The 22,592-nt window shown below is 39.4% G+C and overlaps 1 protein-coding gene across 2 annotated transcripts in view; it reads left to right on the top strand.

The window, feature by feature from the left end:
* LOC139730518 (mediator of RNA polymerase II transcription subunit 13-like) overlaps positions 1-22,592 on the top strand; it is a 180,895-nt gene that overhangs the window by 88,510 nt on the left and 69,793 nt on the right. For both annotated transcript variants that reach the window (XM_071641364.1, XM_071641363.1), the window contains exons 3-4: positions 791-875; positions 14,395-14,481. In XM_071641364.1, the coding sequence (XP_071497465.1) occupies positions 791-875; positions 14,395-14,481 (172 nt within the window). The remainder of the gene's footprint in view (positions 1-790; positions 876-14,394; positions 14,482-22,592) is intronic.

Below are 22,592 nucleotides of genomic sequence, written 5' to 3'. Positions count from 1 at the left end.
CTCAAAACTAATGTTTACTGTACAAATTGCACCGGTAGACATAAACGAAAACTTGTGTAAAACTTGTTGGACAGTGTGGTATATTGCATTCCACTTCTCCCTGATCGGGACTGCTCTTTTTCTTTCTACTTACCCCGCCAATGCTATTTTTTTACCGGTCATGTCGGACCGCTGACTTGTGGATTTCCTGAAAAGTTACCGGTCCGACAGTGACTTTTACCCGTCTGGGACCGTCGGACCGGCGCCAGTGTGCAGCCCTGTGTAAACAGATATCGCCACACACTCTACACTGCAATCGATATCATGATACTGCGCGTAAGAAATCACTAGTTGCTGGGGCAACAAAGATTCATGCGCGGTGTAATCATGAATATTGATTAGTTTCTTCACAGGCTTGAACCCCTGATAGGTGTTTAAACCAATAAGATGCATTCATAAATGAATTTCTTTGCATAAATTATTTTTCTGAGTCTCAGTACGGCGCTCTGTGATTGGCTAAAATCATTACCCGATATACAGCTCCTGGCCAAGTCTTAGGTCATGGGACGCCCTAGTTTTCGTATAAATAAGGCACCCCACAAAAAGTGGTGGAGAAGCGTGCAGATGGATTAATAGCTTCACCCTCGACCATGTTCGACCATGCTGCTTTAAAGTTGATTAGTTATGGAAGGAGTACAAAAACAGTCTGATATGTTAACTGTGGTTGCATTCCATTATGATCAGACTATATTGTTGCTTTCCTAATGGAACTGATATCCATCATCCATTCTCTTTGTTTCTTCATTTGCAGATTTGGACCAAGGTGTTTGGGAAAACTGCATGCCATATGAATGCCGGACTCTTCTCTTCAAATCCTTCCATAATTCTATAGAAAGGTAATGTATCTGACAGTCACAGTTATGCTTCTATCTTAATTGGACATTGCAGATGATTTCTATATTTTCACATCATATAGTACATAAATTGATAGTGCCATGTGGAATTTGTGGAATTTGTTTCGGTCCTTGAACAGAGAAAAACAATACTCTGAAAAACCCAAAACATAGCACACTGAACAAGGATGGTGACATAGCAGGCTCACATATTCCAATAATGTAGCAGTGTAATTCCTTTACGATACTACTTCCTTGCTTGTTCGTGTTCTGTTATGAATCTTTAAAATATACTTACTAAATCCCTTAGGCGCACCTGGTAAACTACGGACGGCGAGCGACGCGGTGCGACGCTTCTGCAAATTTCTTTCAATTTCCGACGTCAAAGGACACCCAGCGACGGTTAGCGACGGCGTACAATCACTAGTTTAGACTGCGTGTCGGCGGGCGCCGCCGAGCGTCGCAAAGCGTCGGCTAACTCCCAAGTATACTTGTAAAAGACGAGCCCTCACAAATGGACCGTTGCATGTACGAAAAAGAGCTTACCTGGTGGCCGTCTCGCTGCGTCCGCAAAATAAGCTCCTTCCCTCTACCCTCCCGATGCGTCCCGATGCGTCTCGAAGCGTCCCTCGTTGAATGGCGACTATTGTTTCGTAATGAATAGAAAGCTAAAGTGCTACAGTGCTAAGCGGAGAAGCCATCGGCAATCCAGGATTTGGGGCCACGCACTGTTTTGACATGAAAATTGCACTTACTGATACATTTGCAAATGTATCGTAGGTTACAGAAATGAATTGTGACATGATTCAACTCCTCAGCAATGCAACTGCGAACCAAATTCGGCAATTAGTATTAAGGAGGAAATGCCATAAATATACTATTGCTTGATGCTTAAAAAATCGCGAGTTTACCGTTTAATTTGCGCTACTCGCTCGCTACTCATGATCCGAATCCCCGATACGCGTGCGTGTACGTAGTGCAGCGTCCGGCTCCGAGTATACTTGGGCACACAATCTGCGCCCTGGGCTTGCGATGAAATTTTATGAAGCACAGCTGTGACTTGTGCTGAGAGCTAAAACATCAAATGCAAGTCCCCGCACCGTACGTAAATTTTCATTTAAACGCAAGGAAGTTCATTGCTAAAAGGAAGCGTGATTCCGTAGGCAAATATAGAACGCAACCTTCACTAATGAAATGGAATAGAAAGTGCTACATATTACTAGCAGACAAAGCGGAGAAGCCATCGGCAATAGGACAGGGTTTGGGGCCACGCACTGTTTTGACCGGAAAATTATACTTACTGATTTTCTAGGTTACGGAAATGAATTCTGACATGATTCAAGCTCCTCAGTAGTGCAGTTTCGAACCAAATTCGGCATTAAGTATGAAGGTAGAATTGCTGCCCGATGCTTACAAAAATCGCGAATTTACCGTTTCGCGCTACTCGTTCGCTACAACTCCCGATATCGATCCGAAAAATCCCCGATACGCATATTAAAGTATTATGTGTTATAGCGTGTGGTATAGTGCACATAATCTAAGCACTGAGCTTGGGAAATTTCAGTAGTTGTGAGAGGTAAAGCATCAACAAATGCAAGTTCCCGCCCGAGAGCGAGCCGTACGCAAATTTGCATTTTATTGCAAGCAAGTTCATTGCTAAGCGGACGCTCGATTTCGTAGGGAAAATATCGAACGCAACCTTGACTAATCCAATGCCAATTTGCGTTTGTTTCTACTTCAACGCAAAGTTTCAGGCAAAACTGTATTACTTATTTTCAGTTGCAAGTCAAATCTCTCACAGGGCCAGCTGAGCCCTGGTCCCAACAACTTTTGTTACTGTCAAGGCACGACGGACATCCACTCGTTGGTATTCCAGAATGCGTTCGGAATACCTTTTACTAGTATCTCAGTGGCGCAGCTGCAGCTGCAGGCATGCACTCGAATGCGCGCATTCTACACCCATTCCGGCCGTCGCCTGGGAATGCTCAGCGTAACTCTAGGGCCTAGAAATAAGCCGGGCATTCCGGAATGAAACTGAGAATGCATCATTAACAATGAGGGTGACTTTGTCTAATCTCTCTATTGTCTGTTAAAACCTAACGGTAACACTACCAACAGGATTAATTTGCCAGGGTTCACAGCCTTTGTCTTCTAGAATGCATTCGATCAGCCCCACGCTTTCACCAGTGAGGTGCATTACGTACATCGCCGCTACTAGCTCACCGTTTTGCTTCCTTCGCTAGCTAGCTCTCAACGATCGAACAGAAGACGTGGCTCTAGCTGGCCTGGTACATACATTGCGAAGGTACCAAGGTAGTCTTTATCCAGGCATGCTAGATTTCGAATTTTCTATCAAAGGACATTTAATTCAGTTTTCGCCTAGAAGGGATAAATCAATCCTTTTGCATGGCTACGTGAACATTTGTGATATCAGGGAGGTGAGGTCTGTTCGCTATATGCTTTTTTTTTTAGGCGAAAAGAAAGACAAAACAGTATCATATGACGTTTACAGGAACTCAAAAGGGGCTTTTACTCAAGACTAGTGCTAGAGACATGTCCCTGGCTCACTCCCACTCCCTTCCCAGGCCAGACTGTCTAATTGATATCTACACGTGGTTTACAACACAGGTGGGGTGTGAAGGAATGCATACGCGCATTCCTTTGCTGGCAGGCAACACTAACTTATTGATTGATCCACTCTGCTTTCATGGAAATTTCCACAAGCTTGGCCTGGCTGGGGCATAGGTATCTTTCCCATTTATTCAGCTAGCACATGTTCCTTTGTTTGTTTGTTTTAGTTTTAGTTTTGTTTTGTTTTGTTTTGTTTTTGTTTTTGTATTGTACCGAACTTCTTCTTTGTCGGGTGGGCTGGGGAGAGGAAAGATCAAAGTGAGCTGAGAGGGAATGAGACAGGGAGAGGGGAATCAAAAGGAGGAATCGTCTGCTAAGCATGTTGTCTCCTATACTTTTGCACAGTTCCATATTAAATTGTCATCAAATGCCGATCATGTGAAATTAACCGGATTTGGATCAAACAGAATTGAACTGATATGAATAATAATATGAAAATCAGTGCTGTTGCTACAATACAAACGCATTCTACGTCACTACGAATGATTACAAGTTACTGATCTTATACTGCAGGACATATAATGTATTACAAAGCGTTTTTAAAGTGACAGGGCTGTATGAAATTACAAACCAGCGTGGCTAACGAGCTACCCTCACAACCATGAAGCAAACGGGCAAATTACAGATAGGAAAATTATTCGACATGTATTCTAGCATGTTCCGGAGCTGCATGTTATTGCTATTTACTTTCGAACGTAAAAGCAAACATGTGACTTGTATATATCATCATACGGAGTTGAATATTATCGTTATTCATTTCCGAACGTTAAAGCAAACATTCGACATTTATTTCAGCATCTTCCGGGGCCGAATGCTATTGCTATTTACTTTCGAACATAAAAGCAAACATCAGACATTTATTTTACCATCGTCCGGAGTGGAATATCATTAATATTCATTTCCCAACGTCAAAGCAAACGTGCGATATTTATTTCAGCATCTTCCACAGCCGAATGATATCCTTATTCATTTCCCAACGCAAAATCAAATACTCGACATTAATTTTAGCACCGTACGGAGCTGAATCTTACCGTTATTCATTTCCAAAAGTATAAGAAAACATCCGACATTTATTTTAGTATCATACAAAGTCAAATATTACCGTTATTCATTTCCCAAAATTAAAAACAAATATCCGACATCTATTTTAGCATCTCTCGGCGGTAAATGTTATTGCTACAGATTCGAACATAAAAGCAAACATCAGACATTTATTTCATCGTCGTACGGAGTTGAATATTATTGCTATTCATTTCCGAACGTCAAAGGGATCATTCGACATTTATTTTAGCATCTTCCGGAGCTGACTGTTCTTGCTATTTACTTTCGAACGTAAAAGCAAACATGCGACATTTATTTCAGCATCTACCAGAGCCGAATGTTATCTTTATTCATTTCCGATTGTAAGAGCAATCATGCAACATTTACTAGTATTTTAGCACCTTACGGAGCCGAATGTTACCGTTAATCATTTTCAAATGTAAAAGCAAACTACCGACATTCATTTTAGCATCTTAGGGAGCTGAATGTTATCCTTATTCATTTCCGAACGTGAAAGCAAACATCCGCTATCTATTTTAGCATCTAACTGAGCCGATTGATACCGTTAATCATTTCCAAATGTAAAAGCAACAATCTCTTATTATTTTAGCATCGTACGGAGCAGAATATTACTGGTATTCATTTCCAAATTTAAAAGCAAACATCCGACATTTATTTCATTATCATACGGAGCCGAATGCTGCTGTCCACTTCCGACAATACAATGAATCATCTGACAATATTATTTTAGCATCGTACGAAGCCGAATAGTAGGGCCTACTGTTGTTCATTTTCAACGTCAATGCAGATATCAGACATTTACTTTCCCATCAAACGCAGCTGAATGTTACTGTTATTCATTTCGAAATGTAAAAGCAAATATCCAACATTTATTTTAGCATGTATGGAGCAGAATGTTGCTTCTATTCACTTCCGAACGTAAAAGCAATCATCTGACATTTATTTCAGCATCTTCCGGAGCCGAATGTCATTGATATTTACTTTCGAAAGTAAAAGCAAACATCCGACATTCATTTGATCATAGTACGGAATTGAATATTATTGTTATTCATTTCCAAACGTCAAAGGGATCATTCGACATTTATTTTAGCATCTTCCGGAGCTGAATGTTATTGATATTTACTTTCGAACATTAAAGCAAACATCCGGCATTTATTTCACCATCACACGGAGTTGAATATTATTGGTATTCATTTCCAAACGTCAAAGGGATCATTCAACATTTACTTTAGCATCTGCCAGAGCTGAATGTTATCGCTAATTTACTTTCGAACGTCAAAGTAAACATCCGGCATTTATAGCATCTTCCGGAGCTGAATGTTATTGCTATTTACTTTCAAACATAAAAGCAAACATCAGACAGTTATTTTATCATCGTATACGGAGTTGAATATAATTGTTATTCATTTCCGAACGTCAAAGCAAACATCAATTTTAATGAATCAATGTTACTGTTATTCATTTCGAAATTTAAAAAGCAGACATCCGACAATTATTTTAGCATCGTATGGAGCAGAATATTACTGCTATTCGCTTCCGAACGTAAAAGCAATCATGTGATAGTTATTTTAGCATCTTCTGGAGCCGAATGTTGCTATTTACTTTCGAAAGTAAAAGCAAACATGCGGCATTTATTTTATCATCGTACGGAGTTGAATATTATTGTTAATCATTTCCGAACGTCAAAGCAAACATTCGACATTTATTTCAGCATCTTCCGGAGCCAATTGTTATCCTTATGCATTTCCGATCGCAAAATCAAATATCTGACATCAATTTTAGCACCGTATGGAGCTGAATCTTACCGTTATTCATTTCCAAAAGTATAAACAAATATCCGACGTTTTAGTATCATACGAATATTACCATTATTCATTTCCAAAATTAAAATGAAACATCCGACATTAATTTTAGCATCTTGCGGAGCCGATTGTTGCCGCTGCTCATTTCCAAAAGTAACGGCAAACATCTTACTTTTTCCTCCGGGAGAAATAGGACGACTTCGTAATACACTGTATTTAGTTCTTGAGTCACTTGACTGATAAAAAAAGATCTCACCTCATGCATGCAAAATTTTACATGTATGGAGCTGCCTAATTAAGGTATACATTCGCGTATGAGTGTAGACCTACATGTGTTTTCATAAACCCTCTTCGATCGCTACTTTTAAAGTGTTCCCTGTTCAGTGAGATCACACCCCATAATTACGTTTTCTTTTCACCATCTTATAGCCAAACGAAACGCAAATCAACTCATAACCAATGTTGAGACAATGGAAAGCGTCGGGACACGTCGCTCATCGTCGGGCTATCACGAGCATCATTTGTAATCAGGAAAGGTGCGTCTGGACACGTCGCTCGCTATTCAATTTGAGCACTGGCCGTGACCATTCAGAAATCTCGCTACAGCTCAAGCGCCATGTCCCGAAACGCAAAACGAACACTTGCGTGAGCGGAGGTCACGCAACATAAAAATAATCAACAGCTTCTTTTGAGGGTGTCGGCAAGTGTCAGCAAGCGTCGGCAAGCGTCGCGGTATCATCAAAATGATGGCGCGTAGTGCTTTGACCGACGCTTAGCGACGGAGTAAAAACATACTGCGACGCACTTCATTGTTCTCGCAATATGTCCCCGTCGCTGAGTGTCGCTCTCCGTCGCTCGCAGTCCCTAGTTTACCAGGTGCGCCTTATCTTAGTCAATTTGAATTCTGAACGTGTACCCAGTATAACCAATAGATATTCTAATGCAAAAGTCTGAAAATCATCTGGAAGTTTCCTTTGAAGAGGAATATGGTTGTCAATGTGATGCAGAGCAGGAATCTGCATCAAACAGTAATGACATACCTTATTAACTCATTTGTGCAGATGTCTGACATTTTGTTGGATGCATTTTTATACCCCCACTTACACGTAATGTGCATGGGGGTATAGGAATCACGTTGAGGTCTGGTGGCTGGGCGGGCGGTCGGTTGCAAAACTTGAGGTTCAACTGCTCTCTCATTTTTGAAGCAATTGACCTCAAATATGGCACGTGTGACTGTTATCATTGGTAGATGTGCAAGACACCTTTTTTATCTGTATGGAATAATGTATTAATGGAAATGGGAAATTTTCATAAAAATCATGCCAAATGTGGCTTGAACTCCTCTATCACTTTTTGAGGAATTGACCTAAAATTTTGCATGTGGGACTGCTATCATATTAAAGCAGATGTGCAGGATACCTTTTTCATCAGTATCAAATAATTTATTACCATGGCAATGACAATTTTTTTTTGAAAATCTCAAAATGTTGTGGATCAAACTACAAATGTTGTACTCTCAGTTTTAAAGCAATTCTTCTGAAATTTGGCACATGAGGTCAATGTAATGTATAGTTGTGCAAAACACCCTTATCACGAGTGTTAAGAAATCTGTTGCCATGGCAACTTCAATTTTTGTACATATCTTACAAAAATATGTGGATCGACCTGTTTGAAATTTCTTTGCAACAAGAAAAAAAAAAACGTTGAAGACGATGAAAACTGTTTGCAAATTTGATGACAGTTGAAAGAAAGATATTATTCAGAGGGGTGGAGGCTCAGGTTTGAGTTTCTTCAGTTTGTCTCCCTCTACAAATGAAAATTTGTTAAGATTGCAACTGCTGATCTGTAAATTAACAAACATGTCGGAAAAAAGGAACCAGTGGGACTCGAACCTGTCATCTACTGCTTTCCGGGCAGCGACACTACCACCAGGCTGTCCCTGGTTGCCGGCAGTGACACGATGAACATGGAACTGCTGGCGAAACCTAAAATTCCCTAGAATATGCTACATTCACAAACATTTTCCGCTCAGTGAGATACCCCCTTTATACAGTGTACTTTTCAGTGGATAAACATCTTCTCATAGCATCTCCAGATTCTGCTTTTTGACAGAAAGCTGTCATACACATCCCATGGTGTAGAGATACATGTTTAGCATGCAGCATTCAGACTGTGACTTCCTGACCACAGAGCTGTACTTTCAACATGCTTAATAAAGCCTACAATTCCATCCTCGGTCCTCTTGGCATGGGATATCACATTAACATGTGATTGAAGATGTGGATTCATAGGGTCATAGAGATGAGAGGTTCATGTCTGGATACAGTACAAAGTTGGTTTTTTTTTTTTGCTGTAAATTACCGTAAAGTTCTGTGTATAAGACGCACTATTTTTTTGTCGGAAAACATTGAAAATCGGGGGTGCGTCGTATACACGGGTACAGTCGAATCACGGAAAAAAATCTGTCATGTACACCCAATAGGGGCCATGTATGCCCATCGACGTTTGGAAGGTAAGCAATCACTAAAACTTGCGGATAAATGAGCGATCTTTCAATCTGGCCATAGACAACAGCTGTAACAGCACTGCTGTATGCTACCGATGTAGCATACAGCTACATGTCTACCAAGCTACCAACAGCCAACCGTGTAGTAGCTGGAATATGGAATACGCGATGTACAGGTATCATTACTAAATTACCGATTCCGTAAAACTTATCAATGTACTAGTATCAATATGGCCATAGACAAAAGCTGTAAAATACGGAGTAGGATCGACACTATGTCACCGTAAATATGAACGATGTGTGAAGCATGCATGCATATCCGTGTCATTCGTTTGCTCTTCATTTCACGAGGCCAGCTAGGATAGCATAGCTACACTGTAGCTAGCTAGCTAGCTAGCTAGCATTTTGCAAAGGCAGCAGCTGCAGAGAGGCTCTTGCAATGGACTCGCGTGCACACAGCGATCGGATCGGAGCGCGCTTGCCCATTGCGCGCTGTGTGTGCAAGTCCATTGCTCTCTGTGTGCGTGTGCTGAAATTATAGTGAGCTGCCTTTTGCAAAAGGCTAGCACTGTGCATACAAGCATGGTACAAGAGACACACATGTTACTGGTAATCCCTCCGGGCGAAACAACAGTGAGTGTAATTACCGTACGCACCCCGTACGTCTCACCGTATGATCCCTCTGCTACACATGTTGATGTTTTTCTTATTTTTCGTAATGAACCTTCCAGTCTGACATGCGTCAATATGCGAGACACCCTCTGATGCTATGTATGACAGCAAAGATTGTACTGTACACTCATGAGTACGATATGCATGACACATGTAACACGATTGAAAGGCCAAACAATAGCAAGTGAGTACCAAGACAAGTCTCGCATTTTGCGTCTTCCATATTTTGCCGATGTCCAATGAATACCGTTAAAAGAAAGTATAAAAGGAAACGAAAAATAGGGCAAATACATACTGCATTCTAGGGAAATTTTGAGCTGAAATGATATGTATGACACACGCAATATTTGCGTGGAAATTTTCAGTTTTTTTTTTTTTTTTAAATTTTAGGTCCGAAAGTAGGGGTGCGTCTTATACACGGTTGCATCTTATACACGGAACTTTACGGTATGAGGCAATTCATCATCATTGAAGACATTGACATGGGAGACATACTACTTGGATACTTTGCTGTTGCATCATTGATGATCATGCTCAGGAATGCACAATTATCCATTTGTGTGGGAGTTCCTGGCTGTTGCATTAACTCCATGATGGATACTTGTTATATTTGGTCTACTGTAAACTTAACCATTTGTTATTGTTGATCAATGTGTTTCCATGGGAACAGCATATTTTGAATGAAAATCATACAAAAATATTGTGGACTCAGGTAACTCCCTCAGTCTTTGAGCATTTGGTTTGAAATTTGGCACATGCAACCACTATAGTACAGAGATATGCAAACTTCATATTTCATCATTGTTGAACAACGTGTTGCCATGGTAACAGTGCATTTTGAATGAAAATCATACAAACATTTCGATTCTCCTAACTCTGTTTTAGAGCATTTTGGCTTCAAATTTGGCACATGTTACCTCTACATTACCTAGATGTGCACAAAATCTTTTGTCAGTGTTGAAAATGTGTTGCCATGGTAACAGTATATTTTGAATGAAAATGATACACTAATATTGTGAATTCAACTAAGCCCCTCAGCCTTTTATCATTTAGCTTGAAATTTGGCACATGTGACGGCTATTGTGCAAACTTCATTTTTTCTTAATGTCCAACATTGTGTTGCCATGACAACACAATTTTTAATGAAAACCATACAAATTGTCAGTTTATTTATCTTACTCAGTTTTTGAGCACTTGACTTGAGATGTGGGACATGTGACTAACAGTGAGCAATACATTTATTTTTTTTTTGAACAGTGCATTGCCATGGTAACATTTTTCTTCCATTAAAAAGTAAAAAAAAGAAATTAATCCTGGTTGAGCTAATTCCCTCAGTTGTGGGTGGGGGTATATTAATCACAGTGAGTGATAGTTCTAGTTTTTGTCAATTTGGGTTTTTTGCAGAAATAGAATCTTTGATTACTTGTATATGTTTTCTACATGTACACTAAATTTCATAGCATTTAAGCATAATGTTAGATTGCACTTGTCAGTTTTGAACTCCTTTTTGAACGCCGCGCCAATATACCCGATTTGGGTTTTTTGCAGAAATAGAATCTTTGATTACTGTATACGTTTTCTACATGTACACTTAGATTTCATAGCATTTAAGCATAATGTTAGATTGCACTTGTCAGTTTCGAACTCCTTTTGAACGCCGCGCCAATATACCCGATATGGGTTTTTTGCAGAAATAGAATCTTTGATTACTGTATACGTTTTCTACATGTACACTTAAATTTCATAGCATTTAAGCATAATGTTAGATTGCACTTGTCAGTTTCGAACTCCTTTTGAACGCCGCGCCAATATACCCTGTGTTGCTGCGGCGCGGTGTCTCACGTGCGATTGGCTAGTGCGTTGCACTCATTTACATAGTTCGGCTTTCGGAGACATGTCTCGCAGCGTTTCAGGAATGTTTTGTCCACACGTGCATGCTCCATTGTTGCTACAATGGATACGCTCACTCTGTAGTGTATGCTCTTTGTTTGGCTTTCTATCCGAGCTTTTCTACTGCAATGTTCGACAAGAGAAGTGAAATGAAAAGTGAACCGCAGCACTAGGCAGCACTAACTTCCAACGTGAAAACAGATACGATGGGTAACATGGTTTGAACGCATCAGAGACGCAAATTGCCACACAAATCGTGCAACATGCGATTAGGAACTCACGTGTCAATTGCAGCAAAATGACATAATCGTGTAAAAAGAAAACAATATTTCTCGAAACTGTGTGCTTGTATTAAATATGACAGCAGGTTGACTCAAAAGACAGCAGAGAAGTGGAAAGGAACAGTCACAAATGACCAATATTCAAATACTAAACGTCAAAATTGCACCAAACTAAGTAGTCGTGTTTGTTTGTTTGTTTTATTAATACAATAAATACCACTGCTCAGTGCAACACATTCACAGCTTGAAAAACAAAACTTAACAGCAGGAAGAGTGACCCTTGCCAGCTCTAGCATTTTTCTGCCTTCGAAAGGGTCCCCAATGATGAAAAGACAAATCAACAACAATTGTAAAGATGAAGTCTATACAAATGCATTACCTGCTCCTGTTATGTGTACACACGGGCATGGCGTGTGGATGCCATTGGGTAATATGTCCATCATACACCTGTACACCAGTAAGCTTGCAATTATCGTATCCACCATCTTGAAAGACGTACTGGTAAACAAACCTGAGTGAAACCCATTGTGTATTTCGGAGTTCCGAGGAAGGTGCCCGGGAAATTTGACTCTGTCAGTGAGCCAATCAGAAGGTGCTGTGGTTGCTAGAGGCGGAGCTTAATCTCGATTGGCACCATCGTACGGATGGGTGATTCTCACCTCACATCGCCGCTCGGACATTGTCTTCGAGCAAGAGGTGAATCTTCAAAGCCCGTTTTCTCGCAATTTTGTCAGGCTAACAAATCAAAAAGTGCATTATATTTCGCTTTATATGACTACTTACGGTGCCTGAGAATACAAGTGTTTTATATCAATGCAAAGCCTAGGAAATGGGGAATGTGATTCAATAAAAAAATGAATTTCCAAAATTCCCGGCTTTTGCCTGAAACTTTTGTCGCTGGTCACATATGTTGAAAGTGTTAATTTTAAGTACTAGAGGGAAGGGCAACAGTGAAACTTCATTGTCTTGCCTATAGGAGTCCTTTGTGTAAATACTCCATGGAATGACAGCTCTGCTGTTTATCAGTCAGGATTACAAGAGGTGAATATGGATCAAACCAGTGTAACAGGGTAGCAAGATCGTTTAAAATGAACAGTCTTCCAGTGGCAGAAAGGAAAGTCATGTCTGTGTTTATGCTTCCGCCACGAAGTGTCGCTGGAGGCATTATGTAAGTATTCAGGTTGTCCGTCCGTCCTTCCGTCGGTTCCTCCTTCTGTCTTTCTGTCCTTCCTTCTGTCCGTCCTTCCGTCCGTCTGTCCTTCCGTCTGTAATCAATTTTGTGGACAGCATAACTAAAAAACCATTTGAAGTATCCTAATGAAATTTTGCATGTATATGTATGAGGGGGCGAAATTGTGTCTATCACCTTTTGGGTGCACATGCTCAAGGTCAAAGGTCAAAAGGTCAAGGTCAAATGCTCAAAATTTCACTATTTCCCCCATATCTATGCAATGCCTGTAGGTACTTTCTTGAAACTTAATGTATACATGAACTACCAAGTAAAGATTCTCCAGAAAGAATTTTGGGTCATGAGGTCAAAGGTCAAGTAGAAATGTTAAAATTTCATTTTTTGCTTCATATCTCATATGGTTCAAGGTAAAAGAGTGTATCTTCATGGAACTTAGTGCATACATGTACTGACTGGCAGTGATTATCTAAGGAATTCGGGGGGTCATGGGTCCAAGGTCGGGGGGGGGGGGGGGGGGGGGGGGGGGTCAAAGGTCAAATTCAACTCCTCAAAATATCACTATTTCCCTCTTATTTATTCCAGCAGGATTTTTCTTGAAACTTATAAATACAGCTGTACATGTATTACCCAATAGCGTTTCTCTGGGAAGTTTCTTGCCGAAATGTCAAAGGGTCAAAAGGCCTAAAGGTCAAGTGAAAGTGCTAAATTTCACTTCCTCCATATCTCTGAAGTGACGTAAGGTATCATCATGAAACTTAGTACATATTTATGCATAGGTATGTTCTACCTGACAGTGATTCTCTTGGGAATTTTAGGGTCATAGGGTCAAAGGTCAAGGGTGAGATGTAAGGTTAAAATGCTAAAATTTTACTATACTGAAATTATACTTTTTCTCCATACCTTGAAAATTACTCAATGCATGAAATTATAAAAGGGTCAAAAGTCAAGTAAAAATCCCTAAAATCCCAAATACCTGCACTCGTAGACAGTATCTAGCCATTCATCCAAATAGTTCAAGTAAAGTGAACATTCGACACATTGGTGACAAACCTTTCATTTTAATATTTCGCCATTTATGTGAAACTGTCATCACACATTGTCATGACATTGTACTATAGACCTATTAAATAGGAAAAACATACACTATGGCAGAGGCATACCAGTCGCCAAGGTCAAACATGTCATTTCCTTTTTTTTTTTTTTTTTCTTGCCAGTCATGTGAATCTGTTGTCTCACATTGCCAAGATGTTCCATAGACTTGTTGGGAGAACAATGCATTATGGCGGGTCCATCATGGTACTACATTCTATGCCCCTATAGTTAAACAACATGGGGGATATACTGCTGCTGTGTGGCAGTAGATATTTTTAGTTACTGCCCCAGTGTTTTGTCTTTTACAGCATCAAAGGCAGCCACAAATTTAATCTCTTTCTTTTCTATCATATTCTTATTTTTGGAATTTCTTATTAATTTGTTCTCTTCGCTTTAGATGTCTACTGAGTGGCGGCTATGTACGACTGGGTAGATGGTTTGTCAAGCCATTCAACAACTTCCCACTTCCTGGAGAAAATCTCAGGTGAGAAGCTGATAATCCTTGTTGGAGGTCACAATTTTGGTGTTAATGTTCCAAGCTATATGACTATTCTTAGACCCCTGTTACACATAAAAGGCGGCCTGAGGCCTGCTTTTCGTGGCCAGCCTGAGGCCGGTCTGAGGCCGCTTTGTGGACCATTTACACATGAGCTTCGGGGCTGGCTCAAGTGATGACGCTCCTCATGGACCCTGTTTACACATGGGCCGGCCTCATGTCGCCTTTCCCCACTCTTCCGTAGGAGTGCCCTTTAAGTAACAAACATTTCGCTCAGTGAATTTGCTTTCGATACTCTACCACGCTCTCGCTCATGCAAAAGGTCATGTGGCCAGTCAACCGCAGCTCCGAAAGCTGGCCTTGGGCCGTTTACACATAGCTGGGGCCAGTCTGAGGCACGGCGGATCTCGGACCACCTCTAGAGGTGACCTGAAGTTGAGTCGGCCTGAGGCCGGCCCAACTTTTGTGTGACCGTTTATACATAAGAGAAAGCCAACCTGGGGCCGGCTTTTTTGTATGTGTAACAGGGGTCCTAGACTTCTTACACTTTAACTTGAATCCAACTTGTGAAACATAGTGCTGAAATAGAACCACTATTTCAGATGACTTGCACAAACATTGGGCATTTCTTTTTACATTGATTGCAGGGCTGTACACTAAACCATTTTTTTTTTTTCTACTGGTTTTGCCTGTCCCTGTCAGACTAGTAGATAGCCAGTTTCATGTTTTTTACTGAGCCAAACCTGAAATTTAGTGGCCCTGTTATTATACCCCCGCCAAACGAAGTTTGAAGGGGGTATATAGGAATCAGCGGACGGTCGGGCGGTCGGTCGGGCAGTCGGTCGGGCGGTCGGTCCGTTGCAAATCTTGCGTCGTGAACTACTTCCTCAGTTTTCAACCGATTCCCATAAAACTTGGCACAGATGTGTGCCTTGGGTTGTAGATGTGCAAGACGTATTTTTTGACAGTACCCAAAAGTACGTTGCCATGGTAACGGCATATTATGGGCAAAAATGGGTACAAATCTTGCATCGCGAACTCCTCCCACAGTTTTTGATCAATTTTTATGAAATTAGGTACAGATGTTCATCTGAATATGTTAATGTGCAAGACACATATTTCCGCAGTGGCAAAAAGTGCGTTGTCATGGTAACGGCATGTTATTGGTAAAATATAGGGCAAAATGCTTCATGGCAAAACTGCTTCATCAGTGTTCTTCCAATTCTCATGGAATTCATATTGAATGTTTGTCTTAGGATATAGGTCAGCATGACACATTTCTTGACAGTGACAAAAAGTATGTTGCCATGGTAACAGCTCACATATTATGAGCCAAAATGATGGAAAATTTTGTGTTGCAAACTACTTCCTCAGTTTTTGCCCAATTTCCATGAAACTTGGTACAGATGTGTGCCTTTGGTTGTAGATGTGCAAGACGCATTTTTCGACAGTACCCGAAAGTACGTTGCCATGGTAACGGCATATTAATGGCAGAAGATCAAGGAAAGATCTTGCGGATTTAACTACTTCCTCAGTTTTTTGACCAAAGCTTATGAAATGTTGTTTTGACCAAAGGTTATGAAATGTTGTTTGGCGGGGGTATAACCAGTCGCTGTAGCGACATTTCTAGTTTTTGTTTTGTTTTGTTTTGTTTTGTTTTGTTTTGTTTTTTTGACTGCCTCGACACTGTTATTTTTCTTTTTTTGTCATTCATGACGGACCAGTAGATTTGGCAATGCCTGAAAAGTTACTGGCCCGACAGTGATTTTTTTCTGGTCTGGGACTGTTGAACCAGTGCCAGTGGACATACTGTAAACTTCTGCATGTTGGATGTAAAGAATGAAATTGTATGAATTATGTTATTCAAAAGATTTACATAGTTCAAAAGTTATAACATTTTGGGTTTACTGAGCCAAACCTGAAATTTAGTGGTCCTGTTATTTTTGTTTTGTTTTGTTTTTTTGACTCCCTCCACACTGCTATTTTTCTTTTCTTTTTTTGTCAGTCATAACAGACCAGTAGATTTGGCAATGCCTGAAAAGTTACTGGCCCGACAGTGATCTTTTCTGGTTTGGGACCGTTGAACCAGTGCCAGTGGACATACTTTAAACTTCAGCATGTTGGATGTAAAGAATGAAATTGTATGAATTATTATAACATATGTATATACATATTTATAACTTTTTGAAGTTTCAGTGCTGTCATTGCTGGAGGAGAAGACTACTACTGCTTGTGATATCACATGCATAGAACGGTATAAAGAAAATATGAAGAAAATACAACATATTTTCATTTCCTTGCATAATAAAAGAGCTCTTGACTTGCCTCTTTCAGAAGGCAGCTGGGGAATTATATTTACCCATGAGAACTGAAACGATTGAAACCGTCCAATTTTTTTAAAGTGTAATTTTATGCTTTACCTTTTTTTTTTCATATAGAATATTATACAGATATTGACTGGAAGGGGATGGAATATAACATTCTTTTGACGGTCAGCGAGTTATATTTTCCCAAGGGAAGATATGATCACGAGGGAAAATATAACTCCCTGGCGTTCCAAAGATTGTTATATTCCACCCTCTACCAGTCGATATCTGTTATATTAGATGGCCTTAATTATGCTTATTATAACAACTAGATTGATCTACAGAAGAGTACAGAATTAAACATTTTTATGCCTCCGCCAACGAAGTGGGCGGAGGCATTATGTTTTCGGGTCGTACGTCCGTCCGTCCTAACGTCCGTCCGTCCCGTTTTGTTTTTGTCGATATCTCAAGAACCCTGTGGTGGTTTTACATCAAACTTGGTATGAGGGTATATCCTTGGGGGATAATACTTTGTGTGGATTTTAGGGTCACAGGGTCAAAGGTCACAGGTTATTTCGTGGAAAAAAAGGTTGAAAATTCATGTTTTTCTCCATATCTTGCAAATGGTTCAAGGTATCTTCATGGAACTTAGTATATATGCTTGTTCCAATGGGCAGTGATTATCTAGGGAAGTTGGAGGTCATGGTTCAAAGGTCAGGGGGTCAAAGGTCAAGGTCAACTCCTCAAAATATCACTTCTTTCCTTATATTTATGCAATGCCTGAAGGTTTTTTTTTTTTTTACTTGATGTATACATGTATTACCCAATATATATTCTGTGGGAAGTTTATTGCCAAAAGATCAACTGTCAAAAGGTTAAAGGTCAAGTGAAAGTGCTGAATTGCACTTTTTCCTCCATATCTCAAAAGTAACTCAAGGTATCATCATGAAACTTACATATTTATGCATGTTCAACCTAACAGTGATTCTCTTTGGAACTGTGAGGTCAAAGGTCAAAGGCCAGGTTTAGATAATGCTATTTTCCCATTTGATACTGAAATTATACTTTTTCTCAATACTTTGAAAATTACTCAATGCATAAACTTATAAAAGGGTCAAAAGTCAAGTAAAAATCATCAGTTCCCCAAATACCTGCACTCTGACATTTTAATCATTCATCCAATTGAACCTAGTTCTAGGAAAGTGAACATTCATTACATTTATGTCAGACCTGTCATTTTAATATTTTGCCAATTGTGTGAAACTGTCATCACGCATTGTCAAGACATTGTACTATAGACCTATTAGGAGAACCATGCATTATGGCGGAGGCATATCAGTCGCCGTAGCGATATATCTAGTTTGTTGATGATCTGAAAGGCCTACTCACCAAGTTCTCAGTTGCTAGGCTTTCTTTACAGTAAATTCAATGCACACCACATGTTAAGATCCAATGATCCAATCATATGATATGTCTAATTTGTCATTCAGTGTTTCAATCCAAGTCCCAATGTAATGGTTAAAATCAACAGCGTAACAGTTCAAACAATCGAAGCACACAACTTAAACCAAATTTACACGACCTGTGAAGTAGTCTATTTGTGTACTTGTTTATGATGTTCACTGTACAGTGATGAAAGTGACTGATAACTAGTACTGCATGACATTTTTTCTGGTCAACATCAAGTTTGTTTGAAACAAAATTCATCATTTGCGGAGAAGACTGTGAGCTTTACAGTGATTGAATGATTAATGTAGATTTTGATGACTGCAACAGTGTAGACCTAGAGTGTACTGCGTAGTCCTGCAATTTCTAAAGATGCATAGATCTAATAACGTTAGGCTCTTATGTCCACTAAAGGCATTAGTGAATGAACTAACATTAGGCTCAAGTCCAGTAACGACGCTAGTACTAAAGTTAGGCTCAGATCCAAAAGATCAGCAGAGGAGAGCTACGAGTAGGCCTATGTCTTTGACTACGCGAGACGTGCTTAGGGATACCGGCGGACTTGATGGGGGTCTGCTCAGTGGGCGTGCTGGACCAGACCTTGGAATTGGACTAGAAGTAGTTGTTGGCCTACGCCTGTATTATGATTTCTGTCTTCATGCCTTAATCTTTTATGTCTCTGAACTCAGTAAGCCTCAGTAAGTGGGACATAGACCCTATACTCACAAAATGACTTTGCTGGACAATTTTCGTCATTTGTTTCGTACAACCAAAGTAATCAGGCCCAGTGCATCATCTTTTTTCTCCCTGTGATTTTTAGTCGATTTGTCTTGTGCCAGGTATATGTACGTTCCTTCTGTCACAGGAATCTGTAGCGATTTCAAAATCAGTCTTCTTTTCTCTCTGCTGCAGAGATGTAACAATGTAGAAACTATTCACAAACACAGACTACTGCTAGTATCACACTGTTTTGCATACCTGCTTCGTGTCGTGTAGTCCTACTCCACTAAATTGTTCCATGTCAAGGAATTGCCCTCGCTCTAAGAACTGAACTGAATAATATGTCTAATGATTATTTTAGGACATGTTCATTGGATTTAGAATCCTTATCCTCCAAAAGCTTATCGAGCTCGTCATCGTTCATTATAGACAAAATGGATTTCCATTTTGAAGTGTGAATCCAAATTTTGTGGGCCAAATTATGTGGTATGTGCATACATAAGTACCTACGTTAGACTACTAGTCTGTGGGCTTCGCTTTAGGCCTAGTGCATTTAACCTAGCCTCCGCCGTCTCTCTCATACACGTATTGGGGGGGGGGGGGGGACCAAACAGTATATGGGCAATTCTGCGGTTAGTAACGTTACATTTAAACAAATTTAGACATTTATTTTTACTACTAAATCACCATTTATTCATTTCAAGTCAAAATCATGTTAAAAACATGTTCATATGATTTTTGAGAGAAGGTGTTTGCATGGCGTGGTATATTAGATACACTTGGTTTGCTGTTCACCATGTATGTATAGTCCTTAGAAGGACTGTTGAAATGACAGGAGAGAGATAGAAAGAAAGGTTGGATGAGAGGTGAGAAATTAAGTAAGAGTATTCTTTCTGGAGTGAGTGTAGTCCTTAACTCTTCTATACTTCCTTGGTTCTATACTTCCTTGGTTCACAGTCCTTTTCAGGACTACACTCACTCCAGAAAGAATACTCTTACTTAATTTCTCACCTCTCATCCAACCTTTCTTTCTATCTCTCTCCTGTCATTTCGACAGTCCTTCTAAGGACTATACATACATGGTGAACCGCAAACCAAGTGTATCAAACATGTTCATCCTTCTCAGGTTTATGATATAGAAAAGAATGAATACAATCCAATAAATATTAGAATTGCTATGGCAACTAAAAGGGCTGGTTAGTAACGTTACGAAGAAAGGACATGACAAAAAATCAATGTCTTGTAACAAAAAGTGTGTAAAAATTCAAGTTACTTCAAACAAAGTGTTGCATTAATTTCAATTATTGCATCATGACAAATGTTCACGCAAATATCAATAGCAGTTCGACCGATAATTCATTAGCTAGACCCCCAAAAGCATGGTTACTAACGTTAAAGTTAGTAACGTTACAATTGTCCGCAGTAATTCCGCAGGTTATTTCACTGTTTTGTAATTGACAAAATGTCACATGGTTTCTGGAGTATTTAAATGTATTCATCTTTTACCCTTTAGCAAAACTTTGAGCAAAAATTTTCAAAGGAACCCACTGTAATTTGCATTTCAGTGAATTTCAGCATCCCCAGTCCCACATGCACATTTTGAATGATGGTTTGAGATCTTACAAAATCAATATATACGAAAAATAAAATCTACTGAATTTGAAAGACCTTAATGATTGGTGAACATCCATGGCATTAGTTGATACCTAAATTAAAGAGTAAGATAAAGAGGCACATTTCTTTTATCCATGTCATGTCCACCTAACTGCGGAATTTGCCCATATATTGATTGAGACTGCCGTTATCGATAGTAATTGTTTGCTCGTTACAGTTACCGTAGTCCCACACCCTTATGTTGGTGTAATTGTTGATATTTCAACCGTAAGAGGGCGACATACATGGAAAAATATAGTCATTTGACCAGTTGGTGGAATATAACGAGGTGGGAAAATATAGCATTTACGATCCTCGCAAACAGTATCATGTGAAGACCTGTCGACCAATCACATCCTAGTAACTGTCTAGGCCGTCTAATATATAATAATATAATTTGAAAGAGGTCAAAGGTCATCTAAAGTATGTCAGAACTAGAAGAGAAACACTCCAAGAGTGCAGACCTCTGCCAAGCAGCTCATTTCCACCACTGATCTTGTTCTTCCATTGAGATCAGTGATTTCCACCCATGTGCATGCATGCTGAAAATTGCCTGATTTCTCAATATCGGCCTAGAAGCCTTTTGTTATGCCATCAACTTCCAGCTGCGCGGTGCCTTGCCCTAGCAGGAACTTGAGCATGCACTAAGTGCACCTATGCAAGCCTCAAAAAAGTGTGCAACTTGAATTCCTAAGTTCATTGACCGTATCTGCCAAAATATCGAATATCCTTCATAAAATCCCAAAGTTCCTGGATCCCTACCAGAATTTAATCGTATGTTCCTTGTGTCATTCTCAAGCTTTCCTGTAAGTTTCAACCATATTCATTCACACCTTTTGAAGTTATTTTGCACACAGACAAGCAAACAACAAACAAACAAATGCCAGTGAAAACATAATCTCCTTCCTTGACAGAGGTAATTATTTTTGTGACACACTATTCTCTTGGTACTGTGTAGTCTTAATACTAAAATAGGCTTTCAAATAAACAGAACTTATAATGCAAAAATAAACATGCAGTGAGCTATTTTACATCGTTTAGAAAGTTGTCAAAATGAGAGCAATCATATTGCTGTACCTTCCAGGGAACCATAGGCCATTATGTACAGAATCTTCACTTTTCTGAAGGGTTAACATGCGTCAGTGACAAGTCAAGGGAATATGTACGTATTTTTTAAATGATTTTTTTTTGTGGAATTCTTTTTATATTTTCCTTATTTTGTTCTATGCATGTGACATCATGAAGTGTAGATATCTTCTCATCCAGCAGTGACTTCGAAGCTTTGAACATTCATAAATTTTGAATGGATTGGCCGATTTTTCTCTTAGACTTTCACTGATGGGTAATTCCGTGAAGTTGGGGCACAAAGTGTTACATTTTAGCATAACTCAATACTAATTATGCTATACATATATTGTTTATAGGCTTTACATTTGTATTGAGACCATACATTTTACTGGAAATTTTGTGCCATTCAGACTCAATTTTGATGAAGTTATTAAAACAATATGTAACAGTGTCCTGTAGCATCGTGACGTGTCCATGTAGCATCGTGATAGTTAAAATCTGGTCCTAAAAGACAAATTAATGCAATTAGCTTGACCAAAATTTGATATAATATGCATAATTACTAGATTAGTCAGATAGCTAAATATCTTAACTCTCCTTTCCACAGTTTTACTTTTACAAGAAAATTACACAATGTGTCACTATGCTACGCGGTGTCCACCAAATGTAACAAAAAAGGACACCGCATATCATTGTGATACATTTTGTAATTTTCTTTTAAAAATAAAACTGTGAACAGGAAATTTGAGATATTTAGCGATCTCATTCATATCTTGTAAATGCATATTGCATCAAATTTTGGTCAAGCTAATTGCCATAATTTGTCTCTTAGGACCAAATTTTAAAATATCACGATGCTACATGGACACGTCACGATGCTACAGGACACTGTTACATATTGTTTAA

This window comes from Diadema antillarum, unplaced genomic scaffold (assembly GCF_040938485.1).
Source record: "Diadema antillarum isolate AM-2024a unplaced genomic scaffold, OU_Dant_1.0 seq00000320_RagTag, whole genome shotgun sequence".
Lineage (NCBI taxonomy): Eukaryota > Metazoa > Echinodermata > Echinoidea > Diadematoida > Diadematidae > Diadema > Diadema antillarum.
Note: the sequence above shows the minus strand (reverse complement) of the source record. Positions and strands in the feature narration are given on the sequence as shown.